The 16554-nt window shown below is 41.6% G+C and overlaps 1 protein-coding gene across 2 annotated transcripts in view; it reads left to right on the forward strand.

Annotated features, from left to right (window-relative positions):
• The window catches only part of FSHR (follicle stimulating hormone receptor), a 76868-nt gene that overhangs the window by 40126 nt on the left and 20188 nt on the right, over window positions 1–16554 (forward strand). For both annotated transcript variants that reach the window (XM_057432399.1, XM_057432400.1), the window contains 2 exons: window positions 12191–12265; window positions 12655–12729. In XM_057432399.1, coding sequence (XP_057288382.1) covers window positions 12191–12265; window positions 12655–12729 — 150 coding nt within the window. The remainder of the gene's footprint in view (window positions 1–12190; window positions 12266–12654; window positions 12730–16554) is intronic.

Genomic DNA, 16554 nt, shown 5'->3' on the forward strand with positions numbered 1-16554 from the left:
CAGGCAGGGTAGGCGGGGATATAAAATCTTCTGACATCACTTTCAATATTCTTTAAAGTTTTTCTGCCTTAAAGTTAATTATCCTAGTTTATATTGTAGTTAAAACTGCCCTTGTGAGCTTAAAACCCTTTTGCTCTCCTTCGGGGCATTTTGTGCAGAGGAAGATCAAGACATATTGTCTCAAAGTTGTGTTGTACAGCACTGTCCAGACTGTCTTGTCATTACATTATCACCAGGCTGGATGTGGTTCTGAGCAACCTGGTCCAGTGGAAGGTGTCCCTGCTCAATTCAGACCTTCGAAGGTCCCTTCCAACCCAAACTATTCTATGATACTACGTGCCATGTCTTGGCTCCACTGTTCTCCAAACCCGACCCTCTATTAGGGAATACTGGGATGACCTGAGGCAGAAGGCACAGCTGCAGCAGACAGGGGAATAGAGGAGGGAGCCAAGTGGCAGGACATTTGTACAGAGGCAGGTGAATGGATCACAGTTCATCTGTGACAGCTGTGTGCCTGGACATAATTGACAGCACAGTTTGTCTAAAAATAAGCTTGGTTTGATCTGTGTTTCTTAGTAGCAGACTTAAATGCGCTAACAAGTAAAATAGCTTTTCACAAGCCTTCATCTGTCAGTACCAAGGAGCCTGTTTTGTATTCCCAGTACCCAGAGTGTCTCTGAATAGCACATTATGTTTTCATCCTACTGTGCTGCCAGGCACTGTGCTTTCGGAGTAATAGATAACATGCTAATGACTGAAATAGGCTGCGAAAGTCAGGTAGGAATTGTGTCAACGATGGGCAATTGCTTAGGTCACTAGAGGGAGGACTTCCTAATGGGATCTCAGCTGAACGCTGCACACGCTTAAATCCCAGGGAGCATCTTCCTGTGAACTGGCCAGTCTCACCTTATTCCAGGTTTCAGGGATCCTTCTCACCCAGGGAGATTGATTTGAGATGTAGGTACACTGACAAAAATCTGTGCCATATTTATTCCTGATTTTGGTGGCGTGCAGTCAACATCAGTGCCAGCAATGTGTCAGGGAGGTGTCCTTTTATCTGCAGATCTAAGGATGCTTCTGTTCTCTGTATTTTGTGAAATGCTGGCAGGTTAAAAGCTTTCTGCAGTCAGGTAAGGGGCAAAGCTCTCATTTGCTGTGCTTCCTTTTGTTCATGGAGAGTGAGTAATAACAGAACAGTGACCATCCTTTGGGGAAGATTGTCCAGGAGTCTGCTCCTCCTCTTCTTGCTGTTATTGACTCTCAGTGGCCTTTTTAAAGATCTATAGAGCTTACTCCAGCGCTGACCTTGTCTGATCATATTGATTGTTAGGAACTGAAGGCTAATTAGGAAGCAAGTTGCTATGGTAATTCTTGAGTCATACATATGAAGAGAAAACACTGCTAAAACCACTAGTGCATGGTGACTATTGCCACAGTTAAACAAATTAAAAAATATAATTCATTCAGATTCATTCAGGGATTCAAATGAAGATACAATATGCAACAAGGAAGTTTTGCTACCACGTTTTCCTCTTTTGTAGTCATTTTGGTCTTTTATTTGTCTTTGGATGAGTTATGCATAATTTTAGGACGAAATGACACAATAGACTTCGGGTTGTTCTCCATCCCCAAACCCTGCAGCCCGCACAAAAGATGTCACAATAAGGTTCATGAGACAGGAGAATGACTCAGGCAGAGGGTAATGGGACTTGGAACCCTCCAGATCTCTAGGTCACTTGTTCACATCCAGTCCACATGTATGTGATGAATGTTTCCCTTTCGCATGAGTAGTCTGATGGCTTGCATACCACGAGGTAGTGATCTCAGCCCGTGCCCTCAGGAGATGGTGATTCATCACAGGCTACGGCTGCTGCGGCTGGCTTTCAGCACCAACCTCTTTTGGCCAGATGTTGAAATGGCTCTGCAGCAGAGGTGGTGTCGCAGTGGGTGACCACACTCTGTTGTGTGGCACTGTGGGAAGGTTGGATTGCTTTGGCAGTGCTGTGCTTCATGGGTGGATAACCGGAAAATTTTTGCCAGTTGAATCTGATCGAGTATTTTCACCTTATTTTTAACTGAATGTCACCCAAAGGAAAATCATGGGCATGCTTCCCTGTGTAATGGGGGTCTTCCTTCTCCTCCTTTGGCACCTCGCTAGCTAGTCATGTCACGTACAGATCTTAGCTCTCCTAATGAGTCTCCATCTGCACGTCTTTAAAGAGGAGAAGGATGCAAGAGCATGCATCCTGTTGCTACCTTTCTGGACAGTTTGAATGATGAGGCAAAATGAGTCTGAGGACTGCATGGGAGATAGGAGTGTACTGAATACAGGTCATATCCAGGTGAATGTGAGTTTCTCTGCCCCTCTCAGGCTTCAGTGGATGAATGTCCTTAAATTGACTTTAGCAGCACATAAGGAAAAAGTGAGCAGAAATGCAGCCACCGTGTAGCATGAATCTCTTTTAACAGGTCTCATAAATAAATGGAGTGTTCTCTGTATGGCTTCTTGGGACTTGTAGGCTCACAGAGTTGCATTCATTTAGCTGAAAAGAAGATATAAAATGGAATAGTGAGAAGTGTTTGCCACTTAAAGGCAAAAACAGTTCAATACATAACCCCCCCCCCAAGCAAACAAAAGATAGGCATGCATTTAAATTGATTAGGATCTACTAAATCAGGTGGTCACATTACTCTAACGGTGAAACCAAAGCATCTGGTTTGAGGCTTTGTGTGGTCCTCAAATTAAATAGGCACCACTGTAGAGAGAAGTCCTGAGCCTGCTGTTTTGAAGTACCCACTTCATGTTACCAGTAATTTAACCCCGAGGGGAAAAAAAACCTGAAAGCTCTTGTACTTAGCCACTGCCTAATCTGTCCTCACCAAAGGCATGGGGAACAGGGATTTTATAAACCAGAGCCATCTTCAAACTCACAGGAAACATATCATGAAAACCTGTTAGCTTTGTGTAGAAGAACGGGGTGTGTTCTGGTAGTGCTGGTTGCTTTCTTTTGCTGTACCTTTCTGCACGTAAGAAAAACGCACTCCTGTCCAGGGATCCAATCGAGACCCTTAGGGATTTGGGTAACTTCAAGATAGAACATCTTTCAGAGGAAGCTCTGATCATTTTCCATAACGTGTTAAATTTGTTTCTTCATTTCCCATTAAAATAATCCCCAAATAGATGTTTTGGTATCAGTTTGATGGAAGAAACAATATAGCAGTTGCCTTTTAGTTTTAAGTTTGTATTTAACATACACAAAGCATTCCTTTAAATCTGGAAACCAAATTGCTCTCATAGGATTGCCTTCTAGTTAGAGTGCTTGTGTGTCCTTTTGTGTATTGAGCTGTGTGCTTTCCAAAGACAATACTTAGCTAAAATCACAGGCAAATACGCACTCTAAAATGTAGAGTGCTAATGGAACTACAGATCCAATATATTAAAACCAGTGGATTTCCATGCCTTCTGCTGCAGAGTTTGGAATCTCCTTCAGTCTCGACTAAAGCAGCAGGCATAATCAGAAATGACGGATTTAATTTTCTATTTGTAAAATGCATTTCATCAGCATGACTTCCTCAAATGGTAATTTTTGTGGTTCGGGATCTCTTCAGGATTCTTCCCCCCTTCCTTCATCAGTAGTATTTTTCCAAAGTGTTTTCCTGGAAACATAAAAGTTTTTGCCAGGCTTGTATGCTGTGAAAACACTGGAAGTTCCGGTACGTTTACATCAGTACAGGAAGCCAGACAGAACAATATCCCTTCTATGCGGTGCAGTACAGCAAAGGGATAGACACAGCAACTTCTAAGGAAAACACTGTTTTATTCAAACCATGTTTCTTGTTCAGTCATCTTCTTTAAGTGCTGTGGGGAAGAAGATTCCTCTTCTCCCTTGATTAAGAAGGAGGAACTACTTCAGGTAAGGTGTTTTGCATTATCTCTAGCTCCAGTTTCTTTCTATGTCTCCCATTAGATATGACTCAGGAAAGCGTGGAGGAAAACAGCTCCCAGGGAGATAAAAGTGCTTTTACCTAGGAAAAAGCAGGTCATTCCCAAGTGGCCAGGAATTGTCTTTGGGTTCTCAAGGGTTTTGCCACATTCCTATGGAGACTCCATTGAGGGAATCGGTAGTGAAGGCTGTCCCATCCAGTCTGAGGACTTTCTTGTTAAAGCATTACAGCAGCAGATACCAGCAAAAAACTGGTGTTCCTACAAGCCTGAGTTGCACAGTGTGGTTGTGGCAGAGAACCTCTGTGTCTTGCATGAGCAACTTCCTTGTAAATGTAATTAGATATGCAGAAAGGCTGCTGCTGGCTGAATTGAGGCAGTAAGCACTGTATGTCTGTGGGTCCATTACTTTTATTGCTTTTATTGGAATATTGTATACACACACAAACATAGAAACGTAGTAATATATTGAATTTTGGCCAAGTTTTATGACATGTTCAGTTCCTGTTAAGATCTGTCTGTGTGCAGTCTTGCAGTGTTTGCTGATGAGGAGGATTATTTGTTTCAAGGAAAGTCAGGTAAGAGGATGTGGTTTTCATAGAGGGCTGTTCAATTATTTGTCAAATAAGGCTCCAGAGGTATGGAATCAGGCTCCTTTCTGCTGTCATCAGCTACTTGGCAAATGGATTAGGGATTGTAGGCAATTCCCATGTTTGTGTAGCATGCCATCTCTGCATCCTCCAATACAGAACCTGCAGATTTGGGCTTAATGGTAATTTTTTTCTGCTTATGATAGCACAGTATTGCAATCAGATAAATAATCCTCATTGCACACTAGGTTTGTAAAGCTTTTGACTTAGTAGCTTCTTGCTGGTGCTTGTGTTTTCTCTGGCAGTCTGTTGCAAGGCAGAGGTTTGGATTTAACTTTGGAAGCATTAAAAAGTATCCTTTTCCCAGGTAGGTTATATCTAAGGGCCCCAGTCATGCAGATAGTTATGCAGTAGTGTCTTGGCTGAGCCTGGAGGCAAAGCTCAGGCACTGGAGTTTGTAGGGTCAAGGCCTCATACACAAACCGTAAAAACAGTAAGTAGCTTTTGTGGAAGGGAAGAATGAGTGTGAACAGAAAACAAAACAGAAGGAAATCTTTGTACTGGAAGAAGGTTATTTTGCAGGGAGATTGTACCATTTGGTAAGAGAAACCTAAATCCCTTCCGGAGGACATTGCAAAGGTGTAGTGGATGGTGTTAGCAGCTGTAAGAGCATGTCTGTATTCATAATTTCAGTTAACGTTAGGCAATGCTAATATTTTTCTCGTGATGGGTCCACTCATGGAGATTTATTTTCACTGAAGTAGGTGTAACATAGTGCATGATTTGCTCTAATGAATACTTAGAGACTTCTCCTGAGCCTGGAAAGGTTTTTAATGCCAGATCTGAGAAGTAAGAGGTTTTTTAACATTTTCAGTCTCAGCAATAAAGTTTAATTGTGCATATCTGAGGCACCGACTATTCTGGATCTTCCCATTTCTGTAATGCATTGGAGCTAGCAATGATCCATCCTCCAGCGGCCACTTGTGCATGTGTGCTTCCTTAAAGCATTTCAGAACTGTCTCTTGAAGTGTCTGCGAGCACCTGCTTCAAGATGGTTGGTTTGGAAAGGCTGTCACTAGACTTTGGGTCTTGGAAGCCACACGTTCTTCCAGCCTCAGAAAGTCTGCCTTTTGATTTTCCCCCCCTACTTCCTCATTCAGCTGCTCTCCTGAGTGGTTATCTCAAATGTACTCTCCTCATCTGCCCAGGTCATCTTAATAAAACTATTCATCATTAGCTGGCTATCAAAACCGAGAGAGAAGTAATAAACGGTAAGTGGCAATAAATGCCGCCAGCCAATTTCCATGGAGGGAATTACAATGTGGACAAGAAGCTTGTGTCAGCATCTCTGAAGGAGGAGGTCCCTTTCTCATCTGAACAACCACCTTTGTCTGCCAGCGTGATCTCAAGATGCTCTGGAGCCCATCATGTCTGAGAAAAATGTGCCATTGCCAGAGTGAGTGTTTTTGTTTCAGCCTTCTTTGCTGCCTTTCCCTACAAGCTTTCTTAGTCAAAGGTAAAATATAGCGATGCCCGAATGCCGGGGACAGCAGGTTACAAATCCCATCTCTCTGGGCTGTCTGCAGGGAACCAGCATTCCTGCAGAAAGCTGCCATTCTCTCCAAAGACCAAGCCCTTGCTTATTTGACTCTGCAAACCTTCACTTGATTTCAGCTGGGCTGGCAATAAGCTAAAACTAGTATAATGCATGCCCTTACTGTTGGAGTATGAGGAGATACCTACCCCCCCAAAAGGTACTGATTATAAAATCAACTCTTATGATAATGTGGTTTCTGCCTCTGGATCCAGTCGTTATCAGTTCCAATTCTGCAGACTAATCCTGTGCTTTTTCAGGTTAGAGAGACCAATTTAAAACTGTTACATGGACAATTAATTTGATGCAGCCAAACTCTCCACAGACTTTCATCTGGATTGCTGGCGTGGTGCTAAAGCACCGATAGGAACAAAATCCCTTTTGCTTCCGTCTGCTGGGTGGAAATTTGCATTTTACTTTTCCCATGCCTGCATTGATTTATTTGAGAGCATGGCGTCATGCCCTTTGGAGCAGGCAGGAAGGCACAGTATCGGTGCCTCCTGATAATCTCCTTCAAAGACTTACGTATCCGCTATTTTGATCTAAGTGTGAAATCACTGTTAATGCTCAGTTGGTTAAATGGATATCCTGCTTATTTAGTCAGGTTAGTAAAACGTGTGTATCTTCAGCAAAGTAAAGAGATGATGAGAAGAGTCAGTGTTTGGATTCATTTTTGTACTGTCAATAACTGCTAAGATATATTAGCCTGTTACTCCCTGGTGTTCAATAAATCGTGGTAGGGAGACGAGTTTTTCATGTTCACAAGGGAAGTGGCAGCAGAAAGTGTCAACTATCTATTTTTAAAAGGTCAAAAGTCTCTAATACTTTTAAGAAAAATAGCTGTTCTTTTGTAACCTCTTTAAATCAGCATAGTAGCCTTTTGCTGTCACTTGAGAGGGAAGTTTTCCAAAGGAGGTTTTACACTGGCTTGTTTCTGAACAGAAACAGTTGTGTAAAGGAGCTCTTCTTTCTTTCATTCTGATCAGAATTTATGCAAATTGCTCTATTTATAGGTAAAGGTAGAAAGATGAAACTGTTGGTCTTTTTTTTTCTTCCCTTTCCCTCTAAATCAGTGCAAAGCTATTGATTTGTTGCAGTGCAGCGAGCCCAGTGAGGCCACCTGCTCTGGCAATGAGTAGCTGATACATCCAGTATCGCTGCTAATTGCAGGTACCTGTAGAGTGAAAATAAATTGTTCACAGGAATACACAGGATATTTATGCCACAAAAACACTGCCTCAAAGGCTTGAGGATAAAAGGCCAAAATGCCTTGTTATGATGTATCACAGGAAATGTAAAGTGAATGAATCAAGTGTACAGCCATGTATATACCTGCTCTGGAAGGGCATCAAGAAAAGCTGGAGGAGCACTACAGAGGAGGGCAGAGTGGCTAGAGAGGGTGGAAAAACCTCCCTTCACACCACATGCCACGTCTGTGGGCAAGGTGAACACACCAAACAAGTATCCAAGCCACCTCAACACACAGGACTAGCCCCGTCTGCTAGTCTGCCACAGAGAGATGAAACACAGAAATCCATATATCCCACATTTACTGTGGTTGTCACCCAGCCAAGCTCATCAGTTGGGCATCAGTTACTCTACGTCATCCCTGCTGCTGGTGTTGCAAGGTCTTCATGCTCAAGAGCGTATGTCCCTGGGCTCTGTGAAAGGGACTGATGCTGTGATCTGCCTCTAAGCCAATCTTCTGCTATAGGTATCCTTTCCTCCTTGCATGCAAGTTTCCACTTATTCTATGTTAAACTTCTGTATCTGTATATAATGTATACAGGTGTGTACACATTTGTTTGAAATACGAACAGTTCCTAACGGGAAAATTGATCCTATCCCTGTCTGTGTGCTCTGCTCTGCTCCTGAAAGGAATTCTTATCATAAAAAAGACATATAGTCTTTTATTCTTTAATTGTTTTGAACTATGAGACCACTTGGCTGCAAGACCATTAGTTTGTGAATGGTACAGTCTTGCTGTTGCTGTAAGACTTTGATTAGTCTAAGGGATATTTTCTTTGGAGGGCTACAAAGAAACTGCCACAAACTATAAATTCCTTGCTAACAGAATTATTTAAAAGGCTGTTTCAGTGTATCTTGATTTTTGTGGGTCACACTGCATGAGTGCAGCTGGTTTGAAGAGGAATACTCCCTATGCTTCATGCTGGGCTCTCGTCACGGATGTCATGAAATGCACTCCCAGCCCTGCCTAAGGGCAGTTTTGCAGGCAGGTTAAACCAAGCTAAGGCTGTGCTGCCAGTAGGCAGCACCTTCCTCCTCCTCTTTGTATTCCATTTCTCTCCCTACTGTCATTAGCTCTGGGTTTCACAAGTGGAAATCACAGAATCAACTAGATTGGAAAAGACCCTGAAGATCATCAAGTCCAATGCTACATTGCAGTCAGTTGCTTGTGAATGGGTAATAATGATTACAGTTTGCTACAGTGGTGGCAAATTCCCTTACTCATTTGATGTTGTCACACCTGGAAGTCTTAACATTCTCCTTGAAGAAACATAAAAATTACTGTGCTGGGTTCCTTTGTAAGACATCTTTACTGGGTTTTTTTTTTCCTCTTTTGGACTGTGTTTGAGTAAACAGTTTATGATTTCGAAGGCAACTGTTGATTTCAATAGAGGTGTTCTTGCAGTGAAGACTAAGCTTAGGCAGACGCTTGTGCATTTTGGAACCAGTGGGTGGTTTGAGGTTTTGGAGGTTTGGGGTTTTTTAAAGCAATTGCCCCTGATTGTTTTGCATACCATCTATTCAAAAGCTTTCATGCATCAGAAATGATACTCGGATTGCTCTCTGGATTTGCTGCGATAGCTAACAGTAGAGCTAATGGTATCATTCATTACAAACAAACAACATAATAACAGTCCCATCTTCTTTCTTGATGACATATAATCAGATATGCATTACCAGCAATCGTCTGTTTGTGTGTATTTATACTGTAAGACAAATCACTTGCACAAATACTAGGCAGGAATCTCCCTTTTCTGTTTGTAGCTGCTGCTACAGATATTATTTGCTCTTCTCTGCAGAGGATCTGAGTCTGGTTGTTTGATGTGAGCAGCAATGGTTTGTACTTTTAAGGCCAGAGATACCTATATCCAAGATAGTGTTCTTTGGGTTTTCCATGAGCAGGGTGTGCATTTTTTGCTAGATATGAGTAAATTGTGCATGGAAATTATGTAACCAAACCCCAGACGAGTGCTGCGTGTTGTTCACAGTGCGTGACTGATCTCTTAAGTGGAATGTGATATTTTTAGTTTATCCTTCTTACGTAAATGACAGCCTGAACAGGTATAGAGAATGAAAGTCAGGTCATTCCCCAAATCTCTGCAACACCCCCTTATATGAATATTATTTAATTCTTTTAAAAATGTAATCTTTAAAAAGAAATAATCTTTTAAAACCTGAATCTTGTAAAGGCAATGTAGATACTCCTGTCTTGCTACCTCTCTTTCATTCCTTCCTTATCCATGTGTTCTCCGAGCCTTCCAGAAGGCCTGCTCATGCGCTGCTTTAATCAGATCTATATCATAGAATTATAGAACAGTTAGGGTTGGAAAGGACCATAAGATCATCAAGTTCCAACCCCCTGCCATGGGCAGGGACACCTCACACTAAACCATGCCACCCAAGGCTCTGTCCAACCTGGCCTTGAACACCGCCAAGGATGGAGCATTCACAACTTCCTTGGGCAGCCCATTCCAGTGCCTCACCACCCTTACAGTAATGAACTTCCTCCTTATGTCCAATCTAAACTTCCCCTGTTTAAGTTTTAACCGGTTACCCCTTGTCCTATCACTACAGTCCCTAATGAAGAGTCCCTCCCTAGCATCCCTATAGGCCCCCTTCAGATACTGGAAGGCTGCTATGAGGTCTCCACGCAGCCTTCTCTTCTCCAGGCTGAACAGCCTCGACTTTCTTCCATTTCTTGAACCAAAACAAAGCCCATAACCTGTCCCACACTTAGTAAGCCAAAACATTGGCTTCTAAGAATTCCATTAAGAGAGGTATATCATTCACGTTCCAAAGTTAGATAACATCTTGGATCATAAGGAATTGTCACCCTCAACAGCCCTATCTGTCTGGTGAGGTCACTACTGTAACGTGGTTTCTTAATAAACCTTTTCTGTGTAGACAGCTGATTTTTAGGTTGTGGGGAATGGCAAATATACTGTTCACCCCCTAGAAAGAGCACGAGAAAAAACAACTCAAACCTTTAAAGTATGAGATATTTCCCATGTTGTTGAATCTTCTGGACTATAATTAAGCAAGCAAACTGTACCAAGATGTAAATACAGTACAGGGGTGATTGCTTCTTCCCTGTGTCTTGTAATATTATTATTGTAATTATATGTAAAATTGTATTTTATATATATTTATATGTTAACTATCTTTTATATATAATTATTTTAATTATGTATATAAATTATAATTATTTAAAAAAAACCAGGAAAATAATAGAATGTTTTTGAAACATCCCTTGCAATGGCTGTGTGCCTTGCATGGTGTGAAGGGATCCCAGTCTCGGGCGAAGCATTTTGTTGCTGCTGAAACCTAAGTAATACAGAGGAACATGTTCACCTGTGAGCTGGTGGTTCGGCACTGCTAAACAGACCCAGTTCTCATTGCGCTCTACCAAGAACCTACTGGCAGTCCTCATGTACTTTTATTGTTCTCCAGTCAGTTTAGCGCTCCCAGTGAAGAGGAGAGCTTGATTTCTTCCCTAAAAATCCTTGAGGAAACAGGAGGGAAAGCTTCGTAGTAAACTTAAAAATAGCAAACCACTGAGGCATTTTTTAAAGCAGAAGAACACCTTACCTTCTTTTACAAGGCTTTTGTTTAGTGTTAAGTGTGCAGGTAATTTATCAGGTTCAGTTGTTACTCAGAAGGAAGTGGAATGCTTTTTATACTACTTGCAATAGTTTTTTGTGGTTATTTTTTTGACTGTGCACCTAACATTGCAATCTATTGTTTTACCTCAGGCCTGGTCAAATCTATTTGCAGCCATAATAATTTCAGAAGAACAAGAGATCCAGAAGCAGTTTGCAATCCATTCATCCAGGTTTCGCTCCAAAGATGTGCACATCTTTGTGCCGTTAAAATCCAACAGACTGTCACACTACCACCAAATTATATCTGTATTACAAATTTTGCTTCCTACAGCTGACCACAGCCTGGGAAAATGACACCATTTCCCACAAATCACAGTAGAGAAACTTTTGGCATAGCTGGCTTTATGTTGGCTTTCCTGGTCACTGCCAGCATTAAGGGATGGAACTGGGACAGGTTGCACTGCAGTAGCTCCTGCTTGATTGACCAGGAGAACTGCTGAGCTCTAAATCACACAAGAGCCTGAGCCCTCTCTTTGCCATCCCACAAATTAAGGGAGCAAAGAAATGTATACTGGTGCATTCTGGTGTGTTGATAACACAAAACTGGCAATTTCTGTTCTGCAGATCTGTGCCTGTAGGTGGGCATTAACTGTATACAGATGAGATCAAACAGGGTTTTCTCCAAGGTATGGAAGATTTCATCATGTTTGTGGTCTCCAGCTCCTGTTAATAAGGATGTGTCTGCTGGTGGCTTAATTGTTAATATCTATGGTTTACTTTGGGTCAAAACAGCAGCATATCCTACTGCTGAAGTTTCGTCATATTCCTTGGGTGCTTTTTAGTGGTCTTTATTTCCCCCCCTCTTTCTTCACCAAGTGAAAAGATTTCATTAAAACTCTATCAGTAATTAGTGATGCCAGTGATCCAGTAGCCCATGATGCATATAACGTGACTTCTAATACACAAAGAATTGTGACAGCAGGAGGCGCAGGGCTGCTGTTACAAACTTCAGCCTCAGAAGATGTCTTTTGACTGTTGGTGTTTTTCTTAGTGGCAGCTCACTGGTGTTTCTGGGGTCTGTTTTCTTATCTGATATCCAACTTGGTTTTAAAACTTACAAGTAACCTGGGAAGAAATTCCTTGTGAGTTTTTCACTTGCCCATTCTCTGTTTCATCATGCCTTGAAATATTTTGATTTTTAATTATTTTTCAGAGAGATCTCACAGAATGATGCCTTGGAGGTCATAGAGGGAAATGTGTTTTCCGACCTTCCCCAACTACATGAAATGTAAGTAATGAGCAATCTAAATTCAAAGGAGACAATTATAAAGATTCATTATAGGCAAGTAGCAAAGATTTTGCAGCTTGGTTCAGGTAAGCTCTGAAGAATTCATAGAGATACAGGAACATTGAAACCCCCCTTTGTCTTTTCTGTCTTCGTGTCTAACTGTTCCTTTCTTTCCCTGGCGATCCTGAAGGTTATCCTCAAACCACTGCCAATATCAAAAAGTGGTGGGGTCTGCTGATCTGTGGAAGGCTGCTCTGAAACCTTGCACATCATCTGCTGTCAAAAAGAAAATCTCAGTGTATAGTACCGCTACATCATGGGGCTACCACAGATATTTTAAGATCAATATACTGATGTATCTTCTCCGGTGTTTCATTTTTTCTCCACAGAAGAATTGAGAAAGCCAACAACCTCGTGTACATTGATCAGGATGCCTTCCAATACCTTCCGAGCCTCAGATACTTGTAAGGTCTTTTACTCTTTGCAAGTACTATAGCTATTTTGAACAATACAGATGTGTTTCTGCCTGCGCATGCTGACCACTTTTGGTGATGAGGCAGGATAAGGCTCTCTCCTCACTAGTAGTTGCACGTTGTCTATCCACATTTTCACGCCTAGGCCTGTGCAAAGTCCTCACAAAAGCTGAAGGTAATAACCTCCATGGAGTAGTCTCACACACAAGATCCTTGAGCCTTCCTCAGGTTGAAACTAAGTGAGGAGAAAAGGAGCTGGGCCTTTTATATGTCTATTAAAAAGGGCTTAGGTGGAAATTCCTCTTGAGAGCTTTGAGAAGAAGATCTTTCTCATCTGTCTTTACTATGGCCCTGCCCTCTGTTATACTTCATGCACATTGTCTTAAACATTCAAATTCTCTTTTCTTTAGCAATGGCAGTGCTATAGCAATGGTATGCATTAACACTTGATGTGAGATGATTCAAACCCTAAAAATACAATGTACTGATGTATGGTATAACCTTATTTCATTAGCCAGCCTCATCAAGAATGCCATTTGCACAAATATGGTTGCCACATCTGCTCCCATGGCGTTGCCATCAAAATTCAGTAATAATTGAATCCATCTTTAGAATAAACTATCCCTCAAAAATATTTTCACATCTTTTAGCTTGTGATCTTAATGTGACTAACAATCTCTCCTCTGCTTTAAAACCCCAATGAAGTCCAATGAACTCCTTTTAAAGTTAATTGAGTTTAATGGCCGTAGCTTAAATAAGCCACCATGGTGCTCTTTGCTGGACAATGGCATGTACGCTCAGCAGTACATCAACTTAACTTTTGTATGCCCATCCACCTGAGCACACATAGCCAGTCTTTTGTTCCCAGCATATAGAAGAAGCCTTACTTCTTCAAGAAGCCTTCTATTCCCAACTCATTTAAGAAGCCTGATCATGATTTCTACATTTGAGTGTAGAAGATTAAGTGCTTAACTGTTTGGGTAGAGATGACAAGATGAAATTAGGCCAGTGGTCTAATAGGCATAACTCCCAGTAAGCTAATGAGTGTTTAAAGTCTCTGAAATTCACTAGTATTTGACAGGTTCTGGGCTCAACAACTGCCAAGAGGTATTGCTTTGAATTTGAACTTTAAGATTTGAGATTTGGACTTTAAGAGATGAGATGTATTTAGTGCTACACAAACCATCATAGTTTAAACCCTCTTTGAAGTGGAATATGTGGTTAGAGTTGCTGTAGGATTGTCACTTTCCCCAGAATTTTGACTGAAAAGTGCTTTATCAAATTCCCCAGGCGGCTTGATAAACTTTAACTTTTGTATGTGTATAACTGAAATACAGATTTTGTCTTGACGGTAGGGAAACAAAGCTTTAAGTTTGTCATGAGGAGAAACCATGGGCCTTTTTCCTTTTATTTCAAGTCTGAGTCATTCAGCAGTGACTACTGTCTTTGAATAGTTCTGGCTATTTATGAACAAAACCACAGTGATTGTTCTCCCATGTAGAATCCGCAGAACAAGCTGCTGTGGGTAGTACAGTTGTCAGGTCTACATATAGGTAGAAAGAATGAGAGCATATTCATCTCATACAGAGTTGTAGAAGAAATACAAATATACTAATGAACACACTCATTTCAGTGATGTAAGTGTGTGACACAGAAATTACAGGTCATGAGGAAAGGCTAAATCCCAATTTAAGCATCTGAAGTAGTGGAAGTTTTTCTCTAGACGTTAGTGGGTGCTTCCTCTTTTGAACATTCACCATTCCATGCTCCCATACCCATCAGCTCCAGCATTCGGAGATCCTACCTGTACATAACTTCAATTCCAGCCACACTACTATGACCTATAGAAGCAACAGATGAAAAATATAGAGGATTGCTTGTCTAACTGACCATTCCTCACTCCTCTTTAGCTAGTTTTACTCGCTAGCTGAAATCAGAGGAAAATACATGTGGGGATTTTTTAAAGGTTTCTCCCTTATGGGCATACAGGACTGGAAGTTACTCTCCAGATGACTATATCCTATTTCTTACTGGCTCCATTCCATGTATCCCATTAATTAAGTGTTTAATTGACATTATTGATGCTCTCTGTTGTTCCCTGCTCTCTCTCTTTTTCCCAGGGCAGGCTTTTCCAGAAACTCAATGACTTGGTGACTAAAATATTTCCTCTGCTTTTATTTATGGCCACTTAATTCACATTCATTTTTGCGCCAAAGCTTTCTCTGATTTACATTGATAAAGTTAATCTTCGATATTTACTCCACTAATGGATTTATGCTGTATCCCCTTTATGCCTTCATTTTAGGTTGGAAAATAAAACCTGAACAACTCTTATACAATGATAGATAGTACAGAAGATGCAGGTTTTACTGCTGCAAAGATGAACAGGTGAATGTGTCTTTCATGCTAATGACAAGGTTTGAGGTAGCTGTGCTGGGGATATAAATCAGTGCAACAACTTTGGCTTCAGTGGAACTACAGCAATTCACACCACGGGGATCAAGAGCAGAACCATGCATGTAGCAATGAGCTGGGTGTGCTGCTGAGTTACATCATGCTCAGGTCACTCTTTCTACGTAGTCGTACCTTCTTGCTCTCTTTGGCACATTTTTTGTAGACTGCCATTTTCTCCATCCCCTTGTGACATTCACTGGTGCTTGCAGAAAGTTTTTGCTGTTTGAAAGGACAGGAGTGTTAAATTAAGAGAAAGCAGAAAACTTGATGGAAGGCTGCAAAAGAGCAGCTGCTGCAGGTAACCTAGTCCTAATATTCACCTAGCTGGGATGTGCCAGGAAGGGTCAGTTAGGGAGAACATAAGGCAAGATGCGGAGTAATGGATTGATGGGGTTTGTGTCCAGTTTTCAGGTCTTTTGTTGTGTTGTGGATATTCTTTTAGTACAATACAGAAGTAAAAGGTTGTAAACATGTGGGACTGGAGTTTAAAATAATTCAGAAAAGGCTTGGACATCTGTGTGGATAGAAACAGTATGAGCAGCTATTTGAGCTGATAAAAATGATATGAGTTTTAAGGCCTTGAAGGGAAAACTAACAGACCTTTGCATCACAGCCTAATTCTCCCTTTAACTGCTGACAGTTAGGAAAGAATAGCAAGTGATTTCATAAATACCTTGTCACAAAACGGATTGGCAGATGCTGTCTGACCACATGCAGGGTTGTGTGTGAGTGGAAAAGCAAACCTGACGCTGGTCGCACTGTCGCTTACATGGTGTTTTTGATCCCCAGCTGGGGTTCATGCCAGCTTCCCAAACAGTCCACATCAAGGCAGCAGAGCTGGAAATGGAGGCCTGTGCTCAGAGAGATACTTGCTGCAGACCCTGCCATAGACCTCTGTAGCCATTCCTGGTCTGACCCACTGGACAGAACAGCTCGTACAGGCACCTTCTGATCTTGGTGTAAAAAGATGTAGTGGGACCCAAACCAGTGGGTCTCAGGTACCTGCCTGTTGCTGGGCTCATTGTGGTTCTTCTGAAGTTTCCAGCTGTGGTGGCATCTGGCAGGGTAGGAGACCCATAGTATGATTCTTCACACCAGTGCTTGGCTGTGATCAAACTGTTAAAACACAGAAAATCTCATGGAAAAATACATATTTACTGGCAGTTTTCCTTAAAAAAAGAAATTAACCAGTGTTAATGGCTGATACTGAGCCTAGGCACCACAACCTATCAGTTTAATCACCTTTACAACGTGTTGCTTGCAAGGCTTTTCCCATGCTTCCTCAAAAATAACTCTATAGCCAGTAGGTCTTATTTATGGGGAGGCAAGAAGCTTTGGCTAGCTTTGGCAGTCCTCTCATCA

Source organism: Pezoporus wallicus, unplaced genomic scaffold, assembly GCF_028554395.1.
Source record: "Pezoporus wallicus isolate ANWC-B61680 ecotype Strahan unplaced genomic scaffold, APGP_CSIRO_Pwel_v1 contig_3267, whole genome shotgun sequence".
In the NCBI taxonomy this organism is placed as follows: Eukaryota; Metazoa; Chordata; class Aves; order Psittaciformes; family Psittacidae; genus Pezoporus; species Pezoporus wallicus.